General features: G+C 44.6%; 2 protein-coding genes across 10 annotated transcripts in view; both read right to left on the bottom strand.

Moving 5' to 3' along the window:
* TMOD1 (tropomodulin 1) overlaps positions 1 to 8,542 on the bottom strand; it is a 30,140-nt gene extending 21,598 nt beyond the window's left edge. Inside the window, exon 1 of one of the 3 annotated variants that reach the window (XM_054810820.1) lies at positions 8,401 to 8,542. The gene's annotated coding sequence lies outside the window, so the exon portion shown is untranslated. Of the gene's footprint in view, positions 1 to 8,188; positions 8,346 to 8,400 lie in introns of those variants that run through there. The other 2 variants (XM_054810819.1, XM_054810818.1) reach the window with 2 other exon arrangements.
* A 5,335-nt stretch (positions 8,543 to 13,877) lies between these two features.
* TDRD7 (tudor domain containing 7) overlaps positions 13,878 to 22,335 on the bottom strand; it is a 53,194-nt gene continuing 44,736 nt past the window's right edge. For 6 of the 7 annotated variants that reach the window (XM_054810227.1, XM_054810228.1, XM_054810224.1 and 3 more), the window contains exons 10-17: positions 21,840 to 22,042; positions 21,559 to 21,693; positions 19,811 to 19,894; positions 19,515 to 19,649; positions 19,055 to 19,165; positions 17,089 to 17,579; positions 16,601 to 16,761; positions 13,878 to 14,372 (exon numbers count right to left, since the gene is read on the bottom strand). In XM_054810227.1, coding sequence (XP_054666202.1) covers positions 14,152 to 14,372; positions 16,601 to 16,761; positions 17,089 to 17,579; positions 19,055 to 19,165; positions 19,515 to 19,649; positions 19,811 to 19,894; positions 21,559 to 21,693; positions 21,840 to 22,042 — 1,541 coding nt within the window. In that variant the 3' untranslated portion in view covers positions 13,878 to 14,151. The remainder of the gene's footprint in view (positions 14,373 to 16,600; positions 16,762 to 17,088; positions 17,580 to 19,054; positions 19,166 to 19,514; positions 19,650 to 19,810; positions 19,895 to 21,558; positions 21,694 to 21,839; positions 22,043 to 22,335) is intronic. The other variant, XM_054810225.1, reaches the window with a different exon arrangement.

The following is a 22,335-nucleotide window of genomic DNA, read 5'->3' as shown; positions in this document are numbered from 1 at the left end:
AGTTTCTTTCTGAAAACCACTGAACAAACAAATGGATGCTGTAGAACAAGTGAAAACGAAAAGCATCCTGTACAACACTGGAAATACTCCCCTCACTGCTCTGCACCAGCACGGCCCCACTGCAGCACTGTGCCCCTTCTGGGGCACTGAAACCCAAGAACAGCGCCGACCCCCACACAGGGAACCAGCCGAGACCCGGGGAAGGTGGCCCATGCGGGACCACTGTGTCCTGTCCGTGGCGGAGAGCAGGCACAGGGACGTGGTCGTGCTCCTCAGGCAGGCGAGCAGGGAGGGCGGGAGCAAGGCAGCAATGGGCTCAGGCTGCAACGGGCTGCTCGGGGAAGGCTGCGGAGCAGCACAGGTACTGCTGAGTCGGAGGATCTGCAGGATCATCCCTCAGTGCTCTGACAACCCCAGGAAAAAAGAACAAACGAGAAAGCAGAACTAGGTAAAGCAACAGAAACAGCAGCAAGCAAGCCAAATTCCAAGAAAACACAAAAATGTCATAGAGAAAACACAGAGACTGATTTCCCCCGGGCGCTGCGTAACGCGGCGTGACGGCAGTCTTGCGCATGCTCGTGCTGGGAAGCCCAGCCTTTAGCTGCACAGACTCCCATGTGCACTAGCATGCTAACAGCAGGAAATTACAAACACCCTTTTCTCTTTGTGCGTACACAGAGAGGAAGCGCAACTAACCTCAGGGAAGATACAGGGCTTTTCGGTGATAAATTCTGTTATCAGCCCAATCCGACCCCGATTTCAGTGTTTCACAGCAGGATGTAGCACAGGGCTGTCAATTCCACAGCCACAGGGACTGCAGCACATGGGAGGGTTCGGTGCATTCCGAGTCACCAGCTACATCGAGTCGCCAGCAAAAGGCAGCAACCGATGAGAGCCACGGCTGAAGAAATAAACATCCCCAGCACCAGGCAACCCTCAAATCTACTGGGAAACTTTTTCAGTGCTTTGAAATAAGAAAGCAGACCAAGGGCTTGGTTTCTGAGATAAGGAGGCGGCCAACAAATATCACCAGATATCAATGATTCTTGGAAAAACCACCAAGTTTGAAGGCAGAAGGCTATGTGGGATGAAAGGTGGTTTCAAGCAGCACTGGAGGCAGGAGTTAACCTCCTGAAGGCTCGAGAACAGTTCCTATTGGACTCATGCAGGGTTTTGATTTATGAGATTTTTTCACAGGTTAAGTATAAACCTGAGTCAAAGTTCAGAGCTATTATTTTTACAGTATAAAAATAATAAACCAATGTTAACCAACCTATCTGTAGTTGCTACAATTTCTTTTTTCTTTTCTTTGACTTGTAGCATAATTTTAAAGATAAACGCCAGGGCTTTTTTTGAGAAACTATATATACCTCAAGTGACCATTTCCGATAAACTCAAGAGAAGTTAAGTACTTTCTGTGCATACACTTACACCTCAGTGAATCACCCAGGGGGTAAATCCAAGATGCATGCCGTCCAGATGAGAGGAGCAAGCCTCTCAGGCTGAGAGAGTTGGGGTTGTTCAGCCTGGAGAAAAGGTGGCTCCGGGGAGACCTAATTCCTACCTAAAAGGGCCTACAACAAAGCCAGAGAGGGACTGTTTATCAGGGAGTGATAAAGGGGTAATGGGTTCAAGCTGAAGGAGGGTTGATTTAGATTAGATGTTAGAAAGAAATTCTTTACTGTGAGGGTGGTGAGGCACTGGCACAGGTTGCCCAGAGAGGTGGTGGATGCCCCATCCCTGGAAGTGTTCAAGGCCAGGTTGGATGGGGCTTTGGGCAACATGGTCTAGTGGCGGGTGTCCCTGCCCGCAGCAGGGGGGCTGGAACTAGATGGTCTTTGAGGTCCCTTCCAACCCAAACCATTCTAGGATTCTATGAAATCAGCTCCAGTTAGTTTTCTAAATGAAGACTGTATTTTTACGTGGCTTCTCAGTCCTCTGATAAACCTTAAATCCACTGGCTAACTCTAATGAAATCTCATACAGGACTCAAACCCTGATGTCATTAAGCTGCACATGCGTACAAAGGGTCTGTCAGCACAGGTGTAATGTGGAAGAAGCTTAGGCATCTCCTTCAGCTGACCATCAGGGAATGAAGGAGGGAGCTGGGGTGTTTGCAGGGAAGTCTAGAGGAAGGGGGGATACCAGAGGCATTTGGATAAGGGGAAGCCATTACACACAGTAGAGCTGAGGCAGACACAGTGGGGAAGTAGGGATGAAGGACATCTATCCACCAAAATCTGAGTCTCTGCTGGTCCTGCAGCTCATGGGACAGCTCGTGAACCCTGGGCTTGGATCCCAGCATACCTGGGTGCTGGCGCGCAAGAGCCTGACTCCACAGCCACACTGCTGTTTGAGTCACTGAACACCCCAACATCACCAGTTCCCAGGAGTTTCAAGACGGGACCAACAAATTTAGGCTAGATTCAGTAACAGAGGGAAAGATGCACACCAGCTCTTTCTGAGACCACATCTAAAAATGTGAGTCTATGCAAATTTTACAAAACGCAGTAGCAAAGCAGAGCCACGTCCCCAGTGTCATCGCACAGCCTTACACATCCAAAGTCTTGACCATTGGGTGCCTCCTGTCACTAGTTATCCTGGTCACAGGAGAGTCAAAGGCAGGTGTGCTGGAACAGGAATGCTCTCCTCCCAGCGCACAGATACAAATGTCACACCTGCAGCCAGTGGTCCCTTCTCTGACAGACACAACCAGAGCCCAGCAGTGGCCTTGCAGGTCACTGTAGATGTTTAGATAAACATGTAAAGCCAGCCCTTGTAAGGGAATGGTCTCCTGCATGTTTTTTGTAGATTCTTTTTTAGGCTGATCTCATCTTCTCAGCCAGAGAGGAAAGCACCTTTTTAACAAGACACAAACACAAACCCAGGCTACAGCATAAAGTGCTGTTGGTCTGCTGGGGATCTGCATCACCACCTTGAATGTACAAGATGCTAAAACATCTTGTTAAAACTACAAGAGACTTCCTACAGACTGTGCACTTGATGGGCAGTCCAAGCTGCACTAGAAAGCGTCTAGCCAGGAGGTCCACAGAGGTGTGTATTCCTCTCTGCTTAGCACCACTGAGGCTGCAGCTGGATGCTGCATCTAGTTTGATGTCCCTTGGTGGAACACAAGTCTTCACAAGCTGAAGAGACTCCAGTGCCAAGGTCATCAGGATGGGCAGGAGGCTAGGACACAGAAGATGTGAGGAGAAGCAGAGGGAACTGGACTTCTTCAGCCAGGAGAGGGAAAGGCTGAAGTGTGATTTAATTGCAGTCAGTCATCCGCTGCCTAAAGGGAAAGGATTTCTAGAGAAGACACAACCAGGTTTTCCTCAGAGGTGCACAGGGGAACGACAAGGGGCAACGGGAACAAGTTATGGCAAGAGAACTTCTAACTGGACATCAGGGAAAAACTCCTTGCTGCAACAGTGGTGCTGCCCTTGGACAGGGACCAGAGAGGTGCTGGAATCTCTGTCCTTGAATATTTGATGCTCAACTGGACAATGCCCTGAGCAACCTGACCTAGCTCTGGGGCTAGACTTGCTCAGAGGAGGACACCGGACTGCAAACTTCCAGAGGTCCTTTCCCATCTAAACTTTCTGTGACAAGGTCTCAGAAGAATGTGCTGGCTGTCCAACTGGCCAGGTTCCTCCTCTGAATGCCAGGTTACACAGGATGGGAACTGGGCTCCAAGCTGATCCCCTGCATTTCACAAAAACTTCTTGTTTTCTGCACTCATTTTATAAAGATGAAGCAAAGTCCTCACTGCTGTCATTCAAGTCTGAATTCTGATTCTGGTTCAACACAAGCGGGTTTAGCTGCCTTCCCCTGAAACAAACTGTCCAAGCCACCATGAACTCAGACATGGTTGAAGGTCACCTTGGCTAAGTCCCTTGCTTCTGCAGCATGGGAGTGAGTCATTCAGCCTCCCAGAGACCATCATAGTATTTGCTTTGCAGCTTTTTCAAGCTGAGAAGCCCTTGCGCAGCTTGCAGAGTACCTAAGCATCATCTTGAATGATTCTCAATAAAACAGAGCATACAAGGTAGTTTTGTCCCCAGCCCCTGCTCAGCAAGCAGTGCCCACCAGGTGTATCTTCATCCTTTAGCCTTTCCACAGCAGAGCTGGGCAGTGTCAGCACATTCATGCCCTGGGTGAGAAGGGTAAGAAAAGAGAGGGGATGCTCCAGACAGTGAGAAGCTCTGTCATGTCAGATGCAGAAAGCACAGCTCAGCACACATCCTTACTGCTCCAAGGCAAGGCAGCCATCAACTAGAAAGACTCTCAGCCTCCCTGCAATAAGTTCATGCCTAATGAAATCTGATGGAGAATCAGCTGTCCCTTCAGGAAGCTCGGACTTCTCCAAGGAAGATGTGGATTTCCTCTGCTTTGATAAAAACCTCACAGCCAGTGGCCGTTAACCTAAGACTCACCGAAATTCATGTTCACCTTAGCAAAACATTTGAAAAGAAACATCTGGAAGGAGGCATTTTGGATCTATCAAGCACGCCATGACTTCTGCCTCTCTAAATGACATGCCAGCCATGCAAAACAAGTAACGCTATCTGAAGTTATCATCACCACCCAGAAACCTACAGCAATGAAGTTAAATACACCATAGACAACACTTACTGATGACAATGCTTCATTCCCATGGGAATCCCCATGCTGGAGCTGGCATTCCCATCCTTGCACTTGACAGCTCCACAGCAAATGGCTTGTTGTCCAAGGTCATGCATGCACTAGGGAAAGCTCTCTGTGCTCGACCAAAATGACCTCTCCCTTCATCTACTGGTGCTGAAGAAAGTCTTACACTGGTTGCACTCTCCTGGACCTCCCTCTCTCCTTGTGTGCCAGGAGGCGCAGCTCATCCAGATCCTAACCCGATACTCAGAAACTGCCTGTACCTCCTGGCCCTCCTTTCCTCAACATTCCTGCAGCCTGCAAGGCACACAACCCAATACTGGCTCTTACCAAGTGGTCTTTCTTATCAGGGCCATCCAGCAAATGACCTGGATGTTTAGTGACCGGGCAACATGTCATAGGGTCAAACTCTGCCAAAGCCCAAATACAAACCAGCCTAGCTGTACCTCCCCTTTGCATATTTTTAAGGTGCACACTTGTAAACACAGTTATTTGTTCTCCTATTTGGGGTGAAGTTTTCTCGTGCACCTGGCATGTACTTAATTGCCTAATTGCAAATCACTATGAAAAACACATGGGCACACTTGAGTCATTCGTGACGCTGTGCACTCAGTTCCTTGTTCTGTAACTCGAACCCTTCCACTTGGAAACTTTGCAGCCAGCACAATCTCCGCTGAAAAGGGATCCTGAGTTTCTTGCCTGAACTCACTTTAGCCCTCGGATGGACTCCTGCTTCTCTGGCACACTCTAGTTGCAGTGAGCAGCTGAACCTGATGGATGCCATGTGAACACAGGAGCAGAAAGGCTCCTGTCTTGCACTGAGCAGTGCCTCAGACCCTTTGACAGGTGATGGCGATCTCCTGTAAAGTGGACTACCCAGAACAAAGCACAGAGAGCTGTTACTAACACACTTTCGTCTGCATATTCCTGATCCCACCCCACTGCTAGTGCGATTGAAACAAAAGTGGAATGTGCCATCAAGGTGTAGCTAGTAAGACCTAGAGAGGTTGATGCTTAATGAACACAGGAACAAAATTAGTACTGTTCCAGCAGCAATGAGCGTGTGGTGTACGCTGTGCAACAAAGCTGAATGAGCCCTTTAACAGAGGTGGGACCCTCACACAATCCTCCAAGGCCTGAAGAAACAAAGATACCACCCCCAGCTGGGAGAGCTACTAAAGTGCACAGTGCTGGAACAGGGCAGAGCTCTGGGGAAGCTTAGGTGTAGCCTTGCTTCCATGCTTCTCCCAGGGCATCTGCTAATGGTTTCTGCCAGCCAGAGTACCATGGGCTGGACAGACTTTGGTTTGACCCAGGATAGCCTCTGATACGTGTTTATCTCATTGACCATAAACAAGTAGGAAGAACTCCCTCCCAGGAGGGTGATGCAGCTCTGGGTCAGGGCATCAGGGAGGTGAGGGTCTCCATTTTGGGGGGTTTCTAGATATAGGCTATATGAAACCACAGCCTCTCTGGCTGAGGAGAAATCTGCTGTGAGCTGGGGATGGACTTGAGAACTGCTGAGCCACCAGCAGTGCTGGGGTCCTGTGACAAAACCCATGCGGCCATTTAGCAACACCCAGTCATGGAACACAATTTTAATCTATTTCTTCCAAGAGTCTGGTGATTTTACAAAGTAAACATGTTTTGACTACAAGTCCCTGCCTGGAATAGAGAAGTGAAGACAGAGTCTTCCTAGCGCATGATTTGCAAATGGCTGTCAACTACAGAGGAAAAAAATCAGAAAGCAGATCCCAGCCTCCTCCCCTTGAGCTGTGCTGGACTTCGACAAAAACTCCACATGCCTGGAAAACAGCGAAGCAGCAAACAAAAAAGTAAAACAATTCATCTGCAAACATTTCATTCAGTAGCACATCACTCTGCGGGACTGAGTTACACATCTAGCAACAGGGGACAGACGCTTCTTACAAAAGGATCAGTCAGGATCTCTTGAAAAGATAAACTGTCCTTTGGGTGAATAGAAGTAAAACGTGGGCAAAGGAAATCAGTAATGAGGTAACAGCCTGTCTCCACATCTGTTTGACTTTCCCAAATGCACCAAGCAGGAAGGGAGGCAGCAACATATTCCCAATACTATGCAAAAAACATTTTCTGGGGAAAAGTCAGCAGACCATCAGGGCTGAGAAATGCATGGAAAAAAGAACAAGACAAGTCAGGCAGGAAAACAAAGCAATGCTGAGGGGCGGGGGGCTGGGGGGGAAGAGCCCTGCCAGGAGGAAAACAGAGACCTTGAAATGAGCAGCAGTGAGTATACAATGCAGCGTGCTTGTTGGAACACCCAAATGCAGGTACATTTGGGCAACAGGTACAAAGCCTGACAAGACACAACAGTGCAGACTCTTCTACACCGCTGCAAAAGGTTCTGGGCACCACGGTGCCAGCAAGACAGTGGTTGGCTTTAATATTGCAGCCCAGCTCCTTCTTCCAAGAACACAAAAGATGAAGGGCTCACTACCATAACCTGAAGTAGAGCTTGCATGCTCAAAAGCTTGTCCAGTATTTGCTCTATCAGCTAGTCTGAGAGAAGGTGCCACCTCTCGGCACAAATATTGTCTCTTTGATGAGAAATGAGGAATTCATTCTTCACTCCTGCGTGAGCTGGTGGGTCACACACGAGGAAGGGATTTTATACACACTTAAAAATAACCTCAGCCATGTGGGTGAGCACCTTCCCAGCTCAAGGCCCCATACCGAAGGAAAGATGTAAAGCAACTAGAGAGAGGACCTCTGCCTAGGGGTAGGACAGCCGGTCCAGAATGGGGGCAGTGGGCAACAGGTTCTGCCCAACAAACCATCCAGGACCACTTCAAAAGTAGAAGCAGATAGATGAACATATCAGGATGGCATGACAGTGGGGGCAGAAGCTGTGTCCAGCTAAGCAAAGGAAAGTTATCTTTGAGACACGCAGTGCCTTTCAAGCAAAGCAGTGACTGATTCAAGCCAAAGGATGGCCATGGAAAATACACAAGGACTCAAGGAATCTTTTCCTCCACTAATTTCTACTTCTCCCATACAAAAGCAGTGCAGCTTTCTATTGATCCATCCCCTGGAGAACCATTTCCTAGCAGAGCTCCCACGGTTACAAACGCAACAGCAGCACAAAACCCCACCAGCGCCCCTCCCAACCCGCTCAGCGCGGCGCAGAGCCCTCTCCCACACCGCCCGCACCTCCCGGCGCTGCCCCGCGGTCCCCGACGGACCGGGGAGCGCCCGCGCCCGCCGCGAACACGCGTGAGCGCCGCCGGCTGCCAGCCCAGCGCTTCCCCCGGAGCCCGGGGACACCGGCCGCCGCAGGGCCCGCCGGCAGCTCCGCGCATCCCGCCGCAGCGCTCCGACCCTGCAGGCACGGACTCCCGGCAGGCAGGCAGGCAGGCAGGCAGGCAGGCACCCCTGCGCGCTGCAGGGAGCACTCAGCGCGGAGGTGGCCGCTATTTATGTCGAGCCGGTGCCGCCCGGTGCCGGCCAAATATTCTGCCCAGATAAGGGTCGGGCCGGGCCCGCCACCCCGCCGCCCGCTTACCGCACCCGTGAGCTGAGCCGAGCCGAGCCGAGCTGAGCCCGGGCGGCGCGTCCTGCCCGCGCCGGCTCCACCGCTGCGGGGGGCGGGGGTCCGGCCCCGGGCCCGGCCCGGCCGTCACTCAGCAGGGGCCGGCCCCGTCGCTCCTCCCGGCCGGGAACAGCTGTGCCCGGCTCGGCCCTCCGCCCCGGGTCCCGGGTTGGGTCTGTCCTTACCCTCCGCCCGCACCCGGGAGGGCAAGCTTGCACCGTCCATCCCCAGGGCACGGCGGCTGCTGCGGAGGAAGGTAGGGCTGCGCGGGCGGCAGACCCGGAGCAGCAAGGGCAGCGTCTGCTTCCACAGGGTCTTCCCTGCTTTTAACGATTTATGCACGCTGGAGCCTGCCTTTTGTCCCGTGACAACTTCCTTCAGGGTGCCAAGCCAGGTGCCTTTTGGAAAGCTCCGCAAGATGTGCACGCCTCAGTGCCTGGGGACTCTGGCCACTGCAAAGCGCTCCGAGGCAGCTGCTGGAAGAATTCTTTCCCCCGGGAGGGATGGTGCAGCCCTGGGACGGGAGGGGTGGGGGGGTCTCAAGGCTCAGCCAGGCGAAGTCACGGCCACCCAGGCCTCTGGCTGGGCCCGGCTACCAGCACTGCTGGGGCCCTGCAGCTCCCAGCGCGGGTGCTTTATAAAAGCAGCTTCCTGACAAATACCATCTGTAGGAATGCACCTACTAATTCTGTGTCTTATTTTACTCCTTGTCAATTTGCCCCATACATCCAGTGACGGCAACCTCCTAGAGCAGCTCCAAGTCTGCCATCAGCCCACAGAGCTGCCTTCCAACCTTGTGGTGTCAACAGTTTTAATAACATTGCTGCCAAATCTCCTTTCCCCTATCTCACCCTTGAGTCACCGTAAAGCCCCATGGATTTGTCCTATAATCTTTTTTAACAAATCTCCCACAAAGTATCAGTCCCAAGCTCCTCCTTATCTCCGCTCTCCGCCAGCAGCCCCAAACTAAGGGTGGAGAGTGCCCCAGGTGTATCAGAGGAGGGCAGTCCATCTGAACACCTCTCAGCCCCACACTTCCCAGGCCTAGGCAATGCCCTTCATCTGCAAAATGCCCCTAATCTCCCTGAGATGGTACCTGGCTTTATTTTTTTGGTGGCTTGTCACAACAGCTGACCTGGCTGGTGCTGAAGTTCTGTCCCCCATCCCTTGTATCCCAAGGATACAAGTGGGCACCCTGCCAAGCATTAGGATTCAGTGCATCCTCGTAGAGGTGAGCAGGATTATGGCCCAAGTCGCTGGTATCATCCCAGCTGCTGGCAGGAGTGAAAACAGCACTTAGAACCACCCAGTTCACCCACTGATTGGCCCAAATGCCTGAATGTCTTCAGGCTGAAGAAGCCTGATGGGTACCATATCAGACAAACCTAGACACCAGTATCTATGCTATCTCCTTATCAACTGTCTTTCTCACGGGTGTGCAAGCTGCGAGCAGCTCAGAAGGGATCCACCAGCACCACCAGCTTCCCTACAAGCCCACATTGGCTTTGCACTCTGAGATACACATGAGCCACTTAATTTTTATCCCATCTGGCTGCTGTCAGATCTAGCTTTGTAGTCACCAGAAGCTCGTCCAAGGTGAGTGCTGCAGTCCCCTCAGTATGCACTCAGCCTGTCTCCACCAGGCCAGACATTAACCCAGATTTTAAGAGTATTTGTTTTCAGTGTATCAGCAATGCTTGTTTTTCAGCCGTCTACCATGACACACTACAGTAATGAATGCTACAAGTAACGCACCTTGCAGCACTGTTCGCAAGACACTAAGCATTGCAGACTCCAACTACACCTAAGCCCCTCTTCAAAACAGCTCTCAAGGTAGTGGCTTGGCACGCTTGAAGCATGTCTGCTCAGGTCACAAGCTCCTCTTGCCAAGTTCTAACCTTACAGAGCAGGACAATTCACTTTTTCAAGACTTCCAGTCTGAAAAATATCAGCAATGAACAAAAGAACACAAAAGGAAGCTTTCAGGCACTATGAAGGTTTAAAGTGAGAGTTTTCATTGCATAATTCTTCATTACTTTTCTAACACAATCGGCACATGAGAATCTAGGATCTGAAAGGTTTGCCTTTGCGAGGCAACTGTGAAAACAAAGGATGAGTGTAGTGAAAACACAGACACAAAAGAGCTTTGCAACAAAAGTCTCCCTGAACGGGGAAAGAGTAGTCCAGGAGTGGAAACCTTGGAGATAGGAACTCATTTTGGGATGGCAAAGAAGGTTCTTGCATTTCTCTGATGAAACAGAGTTCTTCAAAATGACCTGGGGTGAATACACTAGGAGATGAAAACAGGTAAACTTAAACTTTGTAAACTTAACAAAATACAGGTGAGATGGAATAAACAGAGAAGAGGTGGTTTGAAAGTGCTTGTTCATAGCCTTGGGAAACTAAGATACCTGCTTTGTTTTTTAGTTATTAAAGTGCCATCTGTTTTCCCTAGGTAATGAATGCTCATTTCCCAGTTTATAAAATTCACAATGATCCAGAAGACATGTCTAATAATGCTGCATTCCCTTTTTCTGGCTGGAAAGTTATCTTGGGTGGGGTCCCAAGAATTACATGCTTCATCTACATATCCCAAAGGAGGATCAGCTGGGCTTCTGCAGATACATCCTACCTGGTTTTGGCATTTATAATGAAACTGAAATTCCAGTGAATTTCCAGGCTTTCCCCCTCCCTTTAGAAAGATTGTCTAACACCTAACCTGAACTTACCTTTCTGCAATTCAAGCCCTTACATGTCCTGTTTTCCCTACATATAAAAACAGATTCTTTATCAGTGAAAACTTTTGAAAGTGTTCTCTTCCTTAGCCTGCTCGTATTCCAGACTAACTACAAATCCTTCTATTTAAACCAGGTTTTCTAGACTTTCATTGTTCTTGCTTTCATCTGGATTGTCTATAATTAATCCACATCTTTTGCATACGGCAGTACCCAGAACTGCATGCAAGATTCCTGTGGAGGCTGTCAGAATGGAAAGATCATGTGAAACAGTAACTCCACCACCTGCAATCACAGAGAGCATAAAAAGACAGTAGGTAAGTAGTGAACTATCAGCAGAGTACCTGTAGCATAATGGCCTAGTAATGGAGCTACGTAAGACAGGGGTGGTACTGTATAGCAGGTATGAAGATGGGGAGACACCTCAACACAGCCTCTGGATACAGTGTATGAACCACACACAGCATTGTGTTAGTAACTTTGGGTTGGGTGCATGCTCAACGCATGCATAAAACAATTCACCATATGGAGAGTGGTGCTCTTGGGTTTGCTGATCTCTTTTACCAACAAACAAAGCAGCCTACATGAACTCCAGTCTTGAGCTGTGCAGTGCATGAGGATGTATGAAAATTGTCCTGGCTTCTGGTCTGGGCTTCTTAGACTCTGGAGCAGCCACCAACAACCAAGGAGAGGGCGAGGCATACTCCAGCAGCAGATAAGCAGCTCAAAAAGCATCTTGAGTCTCTTTAAAGTCTGCCAGGCTCTTTCCCCTAATACAACAATTGTAGAGTCCCACTGCCCACTCCATCAGTTCACAGGTGCACATCAACTACTGGCCAACAGCAGATCCCCAGGGCCCAAAGGATGCAAACACAGCATGGGCATCTCTCACTGTCCTGGTTTCAGCAGGGATAGAGTGAATTTTCATTCTGACAGCTGGTGCAGTGCTGTGTTTTGGATTTAGGATGAGAATAATGTTGATAACACACTGATGGTTTTGGTTGTTGCCAAGCAGTCAAGGACTTTTCAGCTTCTCATACTGCCCTGCCAACGTGAAGGTGGGAGGCACCCAAGAAGCTGGGAGGGGACACAGCCAGGACAGCTGACCCAAACTGACCAAAGGGGTATTCCATACCATAGGACATCACGCTGCATATGTAACAGGGCATTGGCTGAGAGGTGGTGTGGCTCAGGAACTAGCCAAGCATCGGCTTCATGTGGTGAGAAATTGTGCTGTGCATCACTTGTTTTGTATATTCTTGCATCATTATTATTATTCTCTTCCTATTCTGTCCTATTAAACTGTCTTTATCTCAACCCAGGAGATTTTGTGTTTTTTTTTTTCTTTTCAATTCTTTCCCCCATCCCACTGGGAGAGGGGGTGAGCAAACGGCTGTGTGGTTGTTGTAGTTCCTGGTGGGGTTAAACCATGACACTCACACAACCAAACCAAAACAGTTCCACCAAATCGCCCTATACCATTACAATTAAAAAGTGTCAAACTTTGCAAGATTGCGGATGAAGGAGGCATATACTCTTAGACACATAGGAAAAGTCTCCCTCTCTTCAGGAGCTCAGGAAAGTGCATGTTAATGACTGCACCATTCAGATTTGCAGGCTCAGAAGCAGTCCTACACAGAAGGAGACGTCTGCATGAAAGTTTATCCTACAGCAGTTCATCATCACATTGATTCCTCCACCTGCATTCTTCTTCACCTACTCTGCAATGGTAGCTGAGGACAGAGAAATTGATTAATATAGAAAAATATTAGTATCTCAGGTGTTAACTTCTCTCTCAACAAGTACACTTAAGAGTCTCACCCCAGCATACTTAATATGGACAGGACCACGTTAACTAGCAATCTGCATTAAATTAGCAGTTTGCTAGTTCATCACCACCTGTGCTATTCATCAGGGCTCTGCTTATACCCTGTGTACAGTCCAGGCAGAGAGACACTCACCAGACTTCCAAGAGGACTCCTTGCAGCTTAGCTCCTTCTCCAGAACTACACCAGAATAGACCGAGAGGGTTCAAGTGTAAGTCTTACATGCTAAAACACCTTGTTTACTCAGAATATTTGCATGCATTTTCTTTCTCCCACCCTAATGTTACATATGGACTGCACCCTTCAAGTTATGGTTCCCTTGCTGTCCAGTTTCCTTTACCTGTGCAGGCAGCATGCTAGCAGAATTTCTTAGCTCAGCTTGTGTATTACTAGAAAGATTATATAGCCATGCACAGCAGAAAATTTCCTTCTGCTGGCATTCACTGTGTAAAGCTTCCTGTCTTGAACATTCTTAAGGGACTATGGGAAGCAAACTCAAATCTAGGCAGTGGAAATTTATGAAAATATAACCATGTCTACACCTCCTCTAAATATTTCTAAGGTCAAAAATAAAGTAGGCTCTAAAGTAGGCCAAAATACTGTGTTCAGAGGACTCTAGGCACCGATCCATGTGCTTACAAGACATTGCTTGCTCTGACTCCAGGGAGCAGCAGTCCTTGAGAGTTTCTCAGAAGCATGCATGAAAATGAGCTATCAAAAAAGAGGGAAAGGAATGTCTTAAATTTAGCAACTGCTTGGCGGGGGGTGGTGAGGAGGGGAGTGGAGAATTCAGAAAAGTGATATCATTGGTAAAGAACAGCAAGCAGACTAGTAAGCACACGGAAGTGCACACTCTCCTGTGAAAGTCAAGCCCCACAAATACAGTCTCCTAAACAAGGCACTTTCAACTATTCAGCTCCTACGAAGTTAAGAAAGGGGGAAAACCCCATCAATAATAATGTGTCTGACACTAAATTCAGAAATATTGAGGACTGCTTCCATGTTTCCCAAGTAATAAAAATGCTAGTTAAAGAAAAAGGGAGGAGTTTAATAGCTATGAGATAAAAAACCCCACCCAAATTAGGGAAAGATGACAAGAACAAAAGTCAACATTGTTTTATTGATAAATAACTTTTTTAATATTTTCACCCAAACATTCTAGCATTACAGTGGTAAACAAAGTGCAAATTTTCAGCGAGTCAACTGAAGTCAACAGAACCCAAACTTGTTAAACAAACCCTTTTCACAGAACACAGATTTTTCAATTTTATCACCTTTATGTCTTCAAGGCCATGTAGTAGTTATATTTCTCTTCAAAGCTTGTTATTTATCTTATTGCTAAAGAATCTGAGCTGCTACATTTCAGAAATGGTGATTAATCATCTTTTGAAAATTCCACAAGACTTTGAGACACAAAATCATGAATCCATATATCAGTATCTGGAAGCGATGTGTCCACTAGAAAAGTCACTATTTTTCGATCCCAAGGGTTAGTGCTTTCATTAACTGCCTGTATTTGTGCCACCAAGGGTTTCTTCTCTACAAGATTCCGAAATACTATCGATGCCTCTTCTGACCACTGCTGGCTTTTCACTCCTAGGACAAACATAAAGCAAAACAGAAGGTCACTTATAGACTAGACCAATCTGAATGATTACATTTATAAAGAAGTGTGGGGAGTTTGAATACCTGAGAAAACAGATATTTAAGTGCTACTGAATGCAGCTTAACTCTAAAAAAAGAAACACAAGCTCACTCATCTCCCACACAAACAACCTTAATTATTACAGAGACTAGGACATTTTTTTTTTCTTGAAGTCTAAAGATATGGACAAGTTTGCAGAAATGAAAGGCAAATGCACTGACTCACTGAGTAATTCAAAGTATATCAGCTGCCATGCATAATCAAGGCATATTAGGAAACATGGCAAAAAGAAAACTAAAGATCCTTTCAAAACAAACTATTTCTTTGTCCTCTGCCTGAAGTTGCTGAAATTATTTGCCCTGTTGGCCTTGCTTTAGCTTAAGTTTTCTTCATGTCAAAGCTGCGTCAGCTACTAAAACATCTGCCAAACCTCCAAGTTCCAAACCAGATGTGCAGAGAGCAGAAATGAAGAGAAATGCTGCCTAACGGCCTCACAACTGCTGCTATTTTTTTGAGAACAGTATCCCACAAAATCAAATCTGCTCAGGGATGTGATGCTAGAACCCAAACAGGTTTTTGAATATGGCTGTAATCTACCAAGAACGAAGTGGCTCCTGCAGACTTGGACTTCGATCTCCCCAGACCACTGCTGGTGTACAGCACCTACACGAGGGGCTCAAGTACTGTGCATGAATACCAAAACAACAACTAATGAATAAAAGAAGCAAAACAGCAAAGTGACAACACATTGCTTTTACTATTAGTAGCAGCTTGCTGCTGATGGGGCAGGACAACACAGGAACAGAGGTCCTTGCAGGTTACAGAAAGAATGAGAAGCCAACAGTTCTTCAACAGTTAAGAAAGGGTAATTAATGCTAGGAAAGGCTGGTGGGGAAGCAAATGGGATTTTACAAGGAAATAGACCAGAGACTGAGAGGTAGCAGACATGAAAAAAAGAGAGAAAAAAGTGGAAGAATAGCAAGACAATAGTTACCGGTCTTCTGGGCTCAGCTGGCCTGCTTTGACAATATGAAGCAGCTCAGAGGCCAACTTAACTAGCTACTTGGGATTCTGTGAAGCAGAAAAATTGGGTGACTTGCAGGCTCGCTCAGCTGGATCCTGTACTATCCCAGTAGAGAGACACAGCTACAAATCAGCTTCATTTCAGCACTGCCCTCCAAGGATCCCAGCCTGTCGGTAACACATCCACCATCACTAGTTTAAAGCAACCCCCAAGGTCGCACTGAGGCTATGCAGGAAAGCAGATCCACAGAAGGCAACCTAGGATCAGAGCACCAGCTCTGCGGCCTGTCGCTTCTCACAAGTATATTCTGTAACTGAAGGCTAGACTAGTGCTGACCAAACAGCAACAGAAAGCAGCAAGTGAGTAAGAAGAGACGCATACATCTGAAAGCAATGCAGAAAAAAATTGGAAAAGGAAAGAAAAGACAGCAAGGAGAGATCGAGTTTTATTTTTTCATTCTATCAGATGTATGCACACTCTCTATGGCCCATACTCCTAATGAAATTAATCTTACTTAAGTTTGTTGAAAGCCTCCACCCCCCTTGTAGAGTTTTTTGGTTGGTTTGTTTGAGAACACCGATATATTTCAGGCAACTTTGGATTCCAAATATGCACTGGAAAATTATAAATTACAATAGGAGCAAGATATATATGAAAAACTTCAGAAACTAGGTCCTAACTTTATGTAGATTAGGATAATCAGAACATAAGTTCTTATGAATGATATATCATAACTTTCACACTTCATAATGGGTTATGTTTAAGGATCCAAAAACCATTTAGTTTTTATTTCCCTGTGTCCTTTGTGTATTAGACATCAAACACATTAAACGATAAATATTTATGACAATGAAAAGCAGCTGCTGGGAAAGTTTAAGCAATCTTCAGTTTTATACATGGTAACTAAAAGTGCTGCATTAAAATAAACAAATAATAAAACAGAACCATCACCACCTATGTCAAGAAGAAAAGCAGAGCTGCTTTGATGACATAAACATGCATGCATTAAGCATGTTTTTGCAAGCAGGTACATGCTTACTTTAGCAAAAAAACAATTACATCACTAACCTTTGGCTTTGTCCCCTTTACATTTCTGTTCATTTGGTATCCTTACTGATGTAAGAACAAAAAAAATTGTAAAAGCTTACTACTTACCTGCAAGCTGAGCTGTTATAGCTTGGAAAGGCAGTTTTCTAAACGTATCTACGAGTGGCTGTACTTTGTCTATGTTGACAAACTCATGTTTACCATAGTCCAGCTCATATACTGACAAAAACCCATTTCTAAGAATTCCTTTTATTATGACCCTGTACCACCTAAAAAGGGAGAGAACAAGAATAACTATTTGAATTTGTATTCACACACTGTCAAGGCATCAGAAAAATAATATATGGCCAAAAGATCTCAACCAACATGTCTCAGGCTTCCCAGATATGGTATTATCTGAATAGAAGTCAACTCTTCCATCTACAATGTGGAGGCATGAAGAGACCGCAACCTCATTTATTCCCTTAATCTCTCAGGTATCATCTGACATCTGCCACTTTGTTAACAATGCAGACAAAGCAGAGTTAGGCTTGCTTAGCTTAGCAGACCTAAGCTTGCCTTCACAGATTTTGTTTTTAATTTAAGTATCTACTTACTGATTTTCAATTTTAGCTGCATACAGCTTGTTTTTTTCAATGTTCACAGGTTTCTCTTCTGCCCTGCTATAGTACAAGATCATTTCTTCCATTAGGGCTTCCAGATTATGTAGCTCTTTCCAAGGCTGGATAATAAAGTGACCTGGATGGCAGGCCACTGAGACATAGACATCCATGAGCTCACCAGTCTTTGACAAGGGTAGAGGTGGAGGCATATCAATGGTAGACAGTGCGCTGCTGGGTTCTCTGGCTGAATCAGAGAAACTCTTCTCTAGCTTTCCACTAGTTAACTGTAGAGCTGAAACAGCACCACCTGTCACTTTTGTGGAGCTAGTCCCACTGGGTGTAACACTCAAGAAAACATCTTTCTGATGCTTCCACAAGTCTGCATTTTTGATCTGTCGATTGACGCTATGATCCATGTCTGGGAAATTCTCTGGAGCAAACAAGTAAACATGTGCAATTCCCTTTGAACCATCCTGTTTAACCACCTTGGAAAACAAAATGGTTTAACTTCCAGTTAATAACTATTAAATGCACATCTGACTCTGTACAGAAGACTAAAGCCTTTAACAGAAAAGCGGCAACAGTTCATTGCATTCTATATGCACAGCAGTATTTTCAAGGTTCTCTCAAATACATTAATGAAGTTGTTGGGTAGCAAGCAACTCAAAGCAGCTAAAAAGAGCATTTGCAGCTATTCCACTAATGTAAAGCAAATACAAAGCTTGACTTGAGTTTTGTTCTGCCCAACAGGTTCAATCTCAGTACTGTGTCCACAATTCTAGTTTTCAGGAGAACAGAAGCCCGTGTCCATGCAGAGCTAAACAGCTAAGTAATGCTATTAAATATTAACACTTAATCCTTCAAAATCCTCTTCCTGTCATTATGGGAGATGAAGCCTAGTAAATTAAGGATGGGGAAAAAAAAAAAGATGAAAAAAGCCTCCAGGTTTGTATCATGCATAATTTTAAAGCACTGACATAAAAATATTTTTCTACTTAACATCAGATATGCTAGCGTTATTGATAGTAAAGCACTGCAATTTTAATTTGACAAAGTATATAACATTTCTTTATAGATTCTTCTGTTGATTCTCCTAGCCAGGAATAAAAATTTTCCACAACTAAGCATGTATCTATCGTCTAATATTTAATTAAGCAAAAATTAGTATCAAACTCAGACTATCTTGGAAGAGGATGTTTAGAAAAGCGAGATGCAACAGTCCCAGTCTAGAGGAGCTATGTTTTAACTATACAGTATCTAGTGCTAAAGCAAGCAAGAAGGAAAAGGAATGATACAAAACACTTTTTCAAAGTGCTGTGGCAGTATCTGGAATCAGGTTTTTAAGAGGAAATTAGCTTTGTTTAGTCTATAGCTAGTAATAGATTTCCTTTTGAAAGGTGTTTTCAGTTAGTTAAACTAGATAGGATCCATTGCAAGCAGAAATAATCTCATCTCAAAGATAACAGAAATTCCAAGTATACAATAGTGTATACTAAATCCCACTGGTTTAGAAAAAGCAAACAAAAAATAAAGCTGCTTTCCAAGACCAGAAGGAGGAAAATCTATGCTCACGAGAGGCATAAAAATAATTTAAGATTAACTCAACAGTTGTATCTTTTTATGTGGTGAAACATTAACAACTGTGTTTCTTTCTTATCGGGTGGTAAAATAACTCTAGCTGCATATTTGGGCTGACACAGAAAAATATGAAAGGCAATCAGTTGCTAAATTCTTGAAGGGAAAATAGAAGCTTCTAACAGGTTTAAGCAAGTAAATTTTATGCCAAATGTCATAAGAAAAAGACTTTGTATAGCATTTATGTCCAAGAGCTGGCTACAAACTTTTAAATTTCTGTAACAAAAATCAATTTGATGAGTGGTTAAGCTTCCAGAGTTGTTCTTTCAACGCTCTTTCCACACGCCTATGGATTTCAAATCACATGGGCATTTTGACTATTTACCTTCATGCTAAATTCAGGACAATTCATTACAGTGTCTCTCAGCCACAGTACAGCATCTGGAGTCCACATGCCAGTGTTAGGAGGCAGATCTGCTAGGCAGCATTTTATAGCCTAAGAACAGAATTAAGTACACAAGGTATAATTTAGTAATGTGGAAACTAGTCCACAAGTAAGTTCCTATTCACAGAAACTGCATTAATGCTGACAGATTCAATAATGCATGACAAACAAAAAGAGACAGAGGAACATGCAAAACCAGTACCATTACACATACACAACATCCTGTCAATACATAGAACTACATTATGATTTATTTCAGGCAAAGATGCATAATGACATACACTCCAATGGTGAATGCTATTAAACAAAACAAAATTTCATTATATAAACCTTGAAGTAGCAATACTACAAACACTGCCAAAAGATCTTAGCATAGGTTAGCTTTAACATGTCTTTATACCTGAGGAGGTATTGCAATTACTTCTCTCAGGAATTGTGGTGGGATTTCTCTAAGCTCTGATACTTTTACAGTTGCAACTGTTCCAGTATCCATGAACTGCACATCAAGTGCCCGTCTAGTATGAATAATTCTTATCTGAAAGAAGAAAGGAAAAGCATCATTTCAAGGTTAAAGCACAACAGTGGGATATACACTATAAGAAGTTTCATGGAAACTAAGGATTCAGATCTAGCTGAACAAAAAGAAGAGCTATTTCTATGTGGGAAAACTGTAGCTGTTCTATGAGTACTTCTTACCTCCACACGTGCCCATTTTCCTTTGGAAGGAAACAAGCAGATTTTGCCACAGAAAGGTAGTGATACATTAAACTCAGATGTCTGCTGCAAATATAAAAACAGAAGTTAAAAAGCATGAGGCATTTACTATCTGGCACTCAACTAACCATTTCAAAAGCCACACATAGAATAAACAGTTCTGAGAAGAAAAAACTCTGTTTCAAATATAAAATCTCACAAGCATTTCTTTTCATGTTATTTTAAGCTCCCCCAACCAGTAAAGCTTTAATTCCAAGCTGTGTATCTTATGGAGAAACTAAGAGAATATCAAGTGTCAGGGGAAAAAGCCACATTTGGAAACAGAATATGAAATCAACGACCATTACTTTAATGTTCTGAAAAGGAAAAGCAGTTAAGAGCTGTGACAGATAACTGAAGAAGCTCCTACCTTATATTCTAGAACACATAATTTGTTGAGATATTTAACAACCCAAATTTACTACCGTTTCAAATGAAAGTCTTATGGGGGTGACATTCATTGTGATGATCCTAAATAACAAAACAAGACAATGGCTACACTACAAAAAACATGAAGAAACTCCATTTGAAGACCAATCAACACCTTGTTTAAATTCTTAGGCAAAATAAAAACCCTCAAGATAAGCTGCAAAGTCAAGATTAATTATTTTACCTCCATATGCAGGTTGATTCTGAATGTCAAGGTCTCTCTTTGATAACAAGAACCTAACATACACTCTGACCAGAAAATCTGAACTTTTGGAACACATGTCTGGCTGCCTGCCTTTGTGCTGCTAAACCTTTCAGGATGCTACACGCTTTCCTTCAGTGTTTAGCTTGCTTGAAACTGAATCTTGATAACTGAGACATATTCAATATAAAGTATTTCTAGATGGTGTGTGTTCCACAACAGGTCTAAAGCTCAACTTCTACACCTAAAAACACTTTGACAGAGTAGTTTCACAAGCAGCAGTTTTAACAGGACCTTCAAGGATCTGCACTTCATGGTTTGATTCTCTAAGGCTCAGTTGAATGTTGAATAAATTAGATTCTCAGATTTCTTCTCTTTTGTGTAAATTCTCTTGAGTCTAGTAAGGGTTGTTGCATGTGCCTGTAAATGGCTGGTGGAATGTCAGACTTCTCTGCCACACGCCTATTTTAAAGCAACTTAAGACTTTTGAAAACACCTTATATATATACATTAGTTCTAGTTGAAATTAGTTACAACATTGAAAAGCTAAGGATACGAGAACAAGATATGCAGCAGATCAGATCAAAGCCATTGAATCTCCAAGGAAGCCAGGTTAAAAAGAACAGACTTTGATTACACTGCTTTTATTGTCAGTTTGTACAGTGTACTGTGGGCCAGGCTGTTTATGCACCTAAACTCCATCATGTAAGTAAAAGTTCCAGGAAGAAAAAAAAAAGCAGTATCTCCACAGGCTTTCTATCAATATGATGCAGTTTCCATTGGAAGCTTGCTATTGTGAGCCATATTGTTACTGTTCTAATCATTCAAGGGAAGTTATAAGTAGTTACTGAGGCCTTAACGACAGCTTGTGAACAAGAAAGCATCAAAAGACACTTTTCACACTGAATGATGCACCCCAAAAAACTAGGAATAGAATTTATAGTCTTTTCAAATAGTCTATGGCTACCCCAGAAACTTGAACTTACATGCAAGGAAAATGATTGGTACACTCTGAAGAAAGGCTACATGACTTCACCACTTCTTTTACCACAGAACCTACCTTGTAATGGAAGTAGTCTTCTAGTTTCTGCAAGATTTCAGAGAGTCTAGACAAGCCTTTAGATGGCACTTGGCAATACAGGCTTCCGTCAGAAAATACACTGGTTACTCTGACATGTGTATATAGTGCATCTACCTGCAATGGTAAGAAGTTGAAGAGAAAGGGGAGGAAAAAACCACACACACAAACCTAGCAAATTTCCAACTACAGTTTTTTGTCCATCCATGACCTTAGTAGTCAATGATTTTCAATTAATTAAGAAGGAAACAGGAAGGTGGTACCTGTATGTGCAATTCAAGGGACTTGTCATACAATACTTTCAGACAAGTAGCATTGATGTTGATATCGTCTTCCCCAGAAGTGTCATAGAGAACAAGAAAAGGAATATCACTCTTTTCCAGTATTTCCACAGCAAATATCTTGGAGCATGTCTGTGATTCCACAGCCTTTACTAGGACAGGATCATCACAGAAGGCTTCCAGTCCTGTAAGACACACCATAATTTTTATGTATCACTGTATTCAAAGGGAAAAACAATAACCAGGTCTGTGTTTGCAACAGGCATCTTTCCAAGAATCAGGATGTAGCAGGAAAGTTGTACTGCACCCCTACTTGCATTCTGCTGAATTTCCACCATTTTAACACAGGAAGCCATCTTCAGGGGAAGAGCAGAGCAGAGCAGACAGAAGAGAAAGATCCTCTTCAGAGTGAGTCGAAGCAAATGTGTAGAGAAAAAAGGAATGCATCCAAGTATTAAGCAAACAAACAAACAAACAA

Source organism: Grus americana, chromosome Z, assembly GCF_028858705.1.
Source record: "Grus americana isolate bGruAme1 chromosome Z, bGruAme1.mat, whole genome shotgun sequence".
NCBI lineage: Eukaryota > Metazoa > Chordata > Aves > Gruiformes > Gruidae > Grus > Grus americana.
The sequence above is the reverse complement of the archived record's forward strand: the minus strand, read 5'-3'. Positions and strand labels throughout refer to the sequence as shown.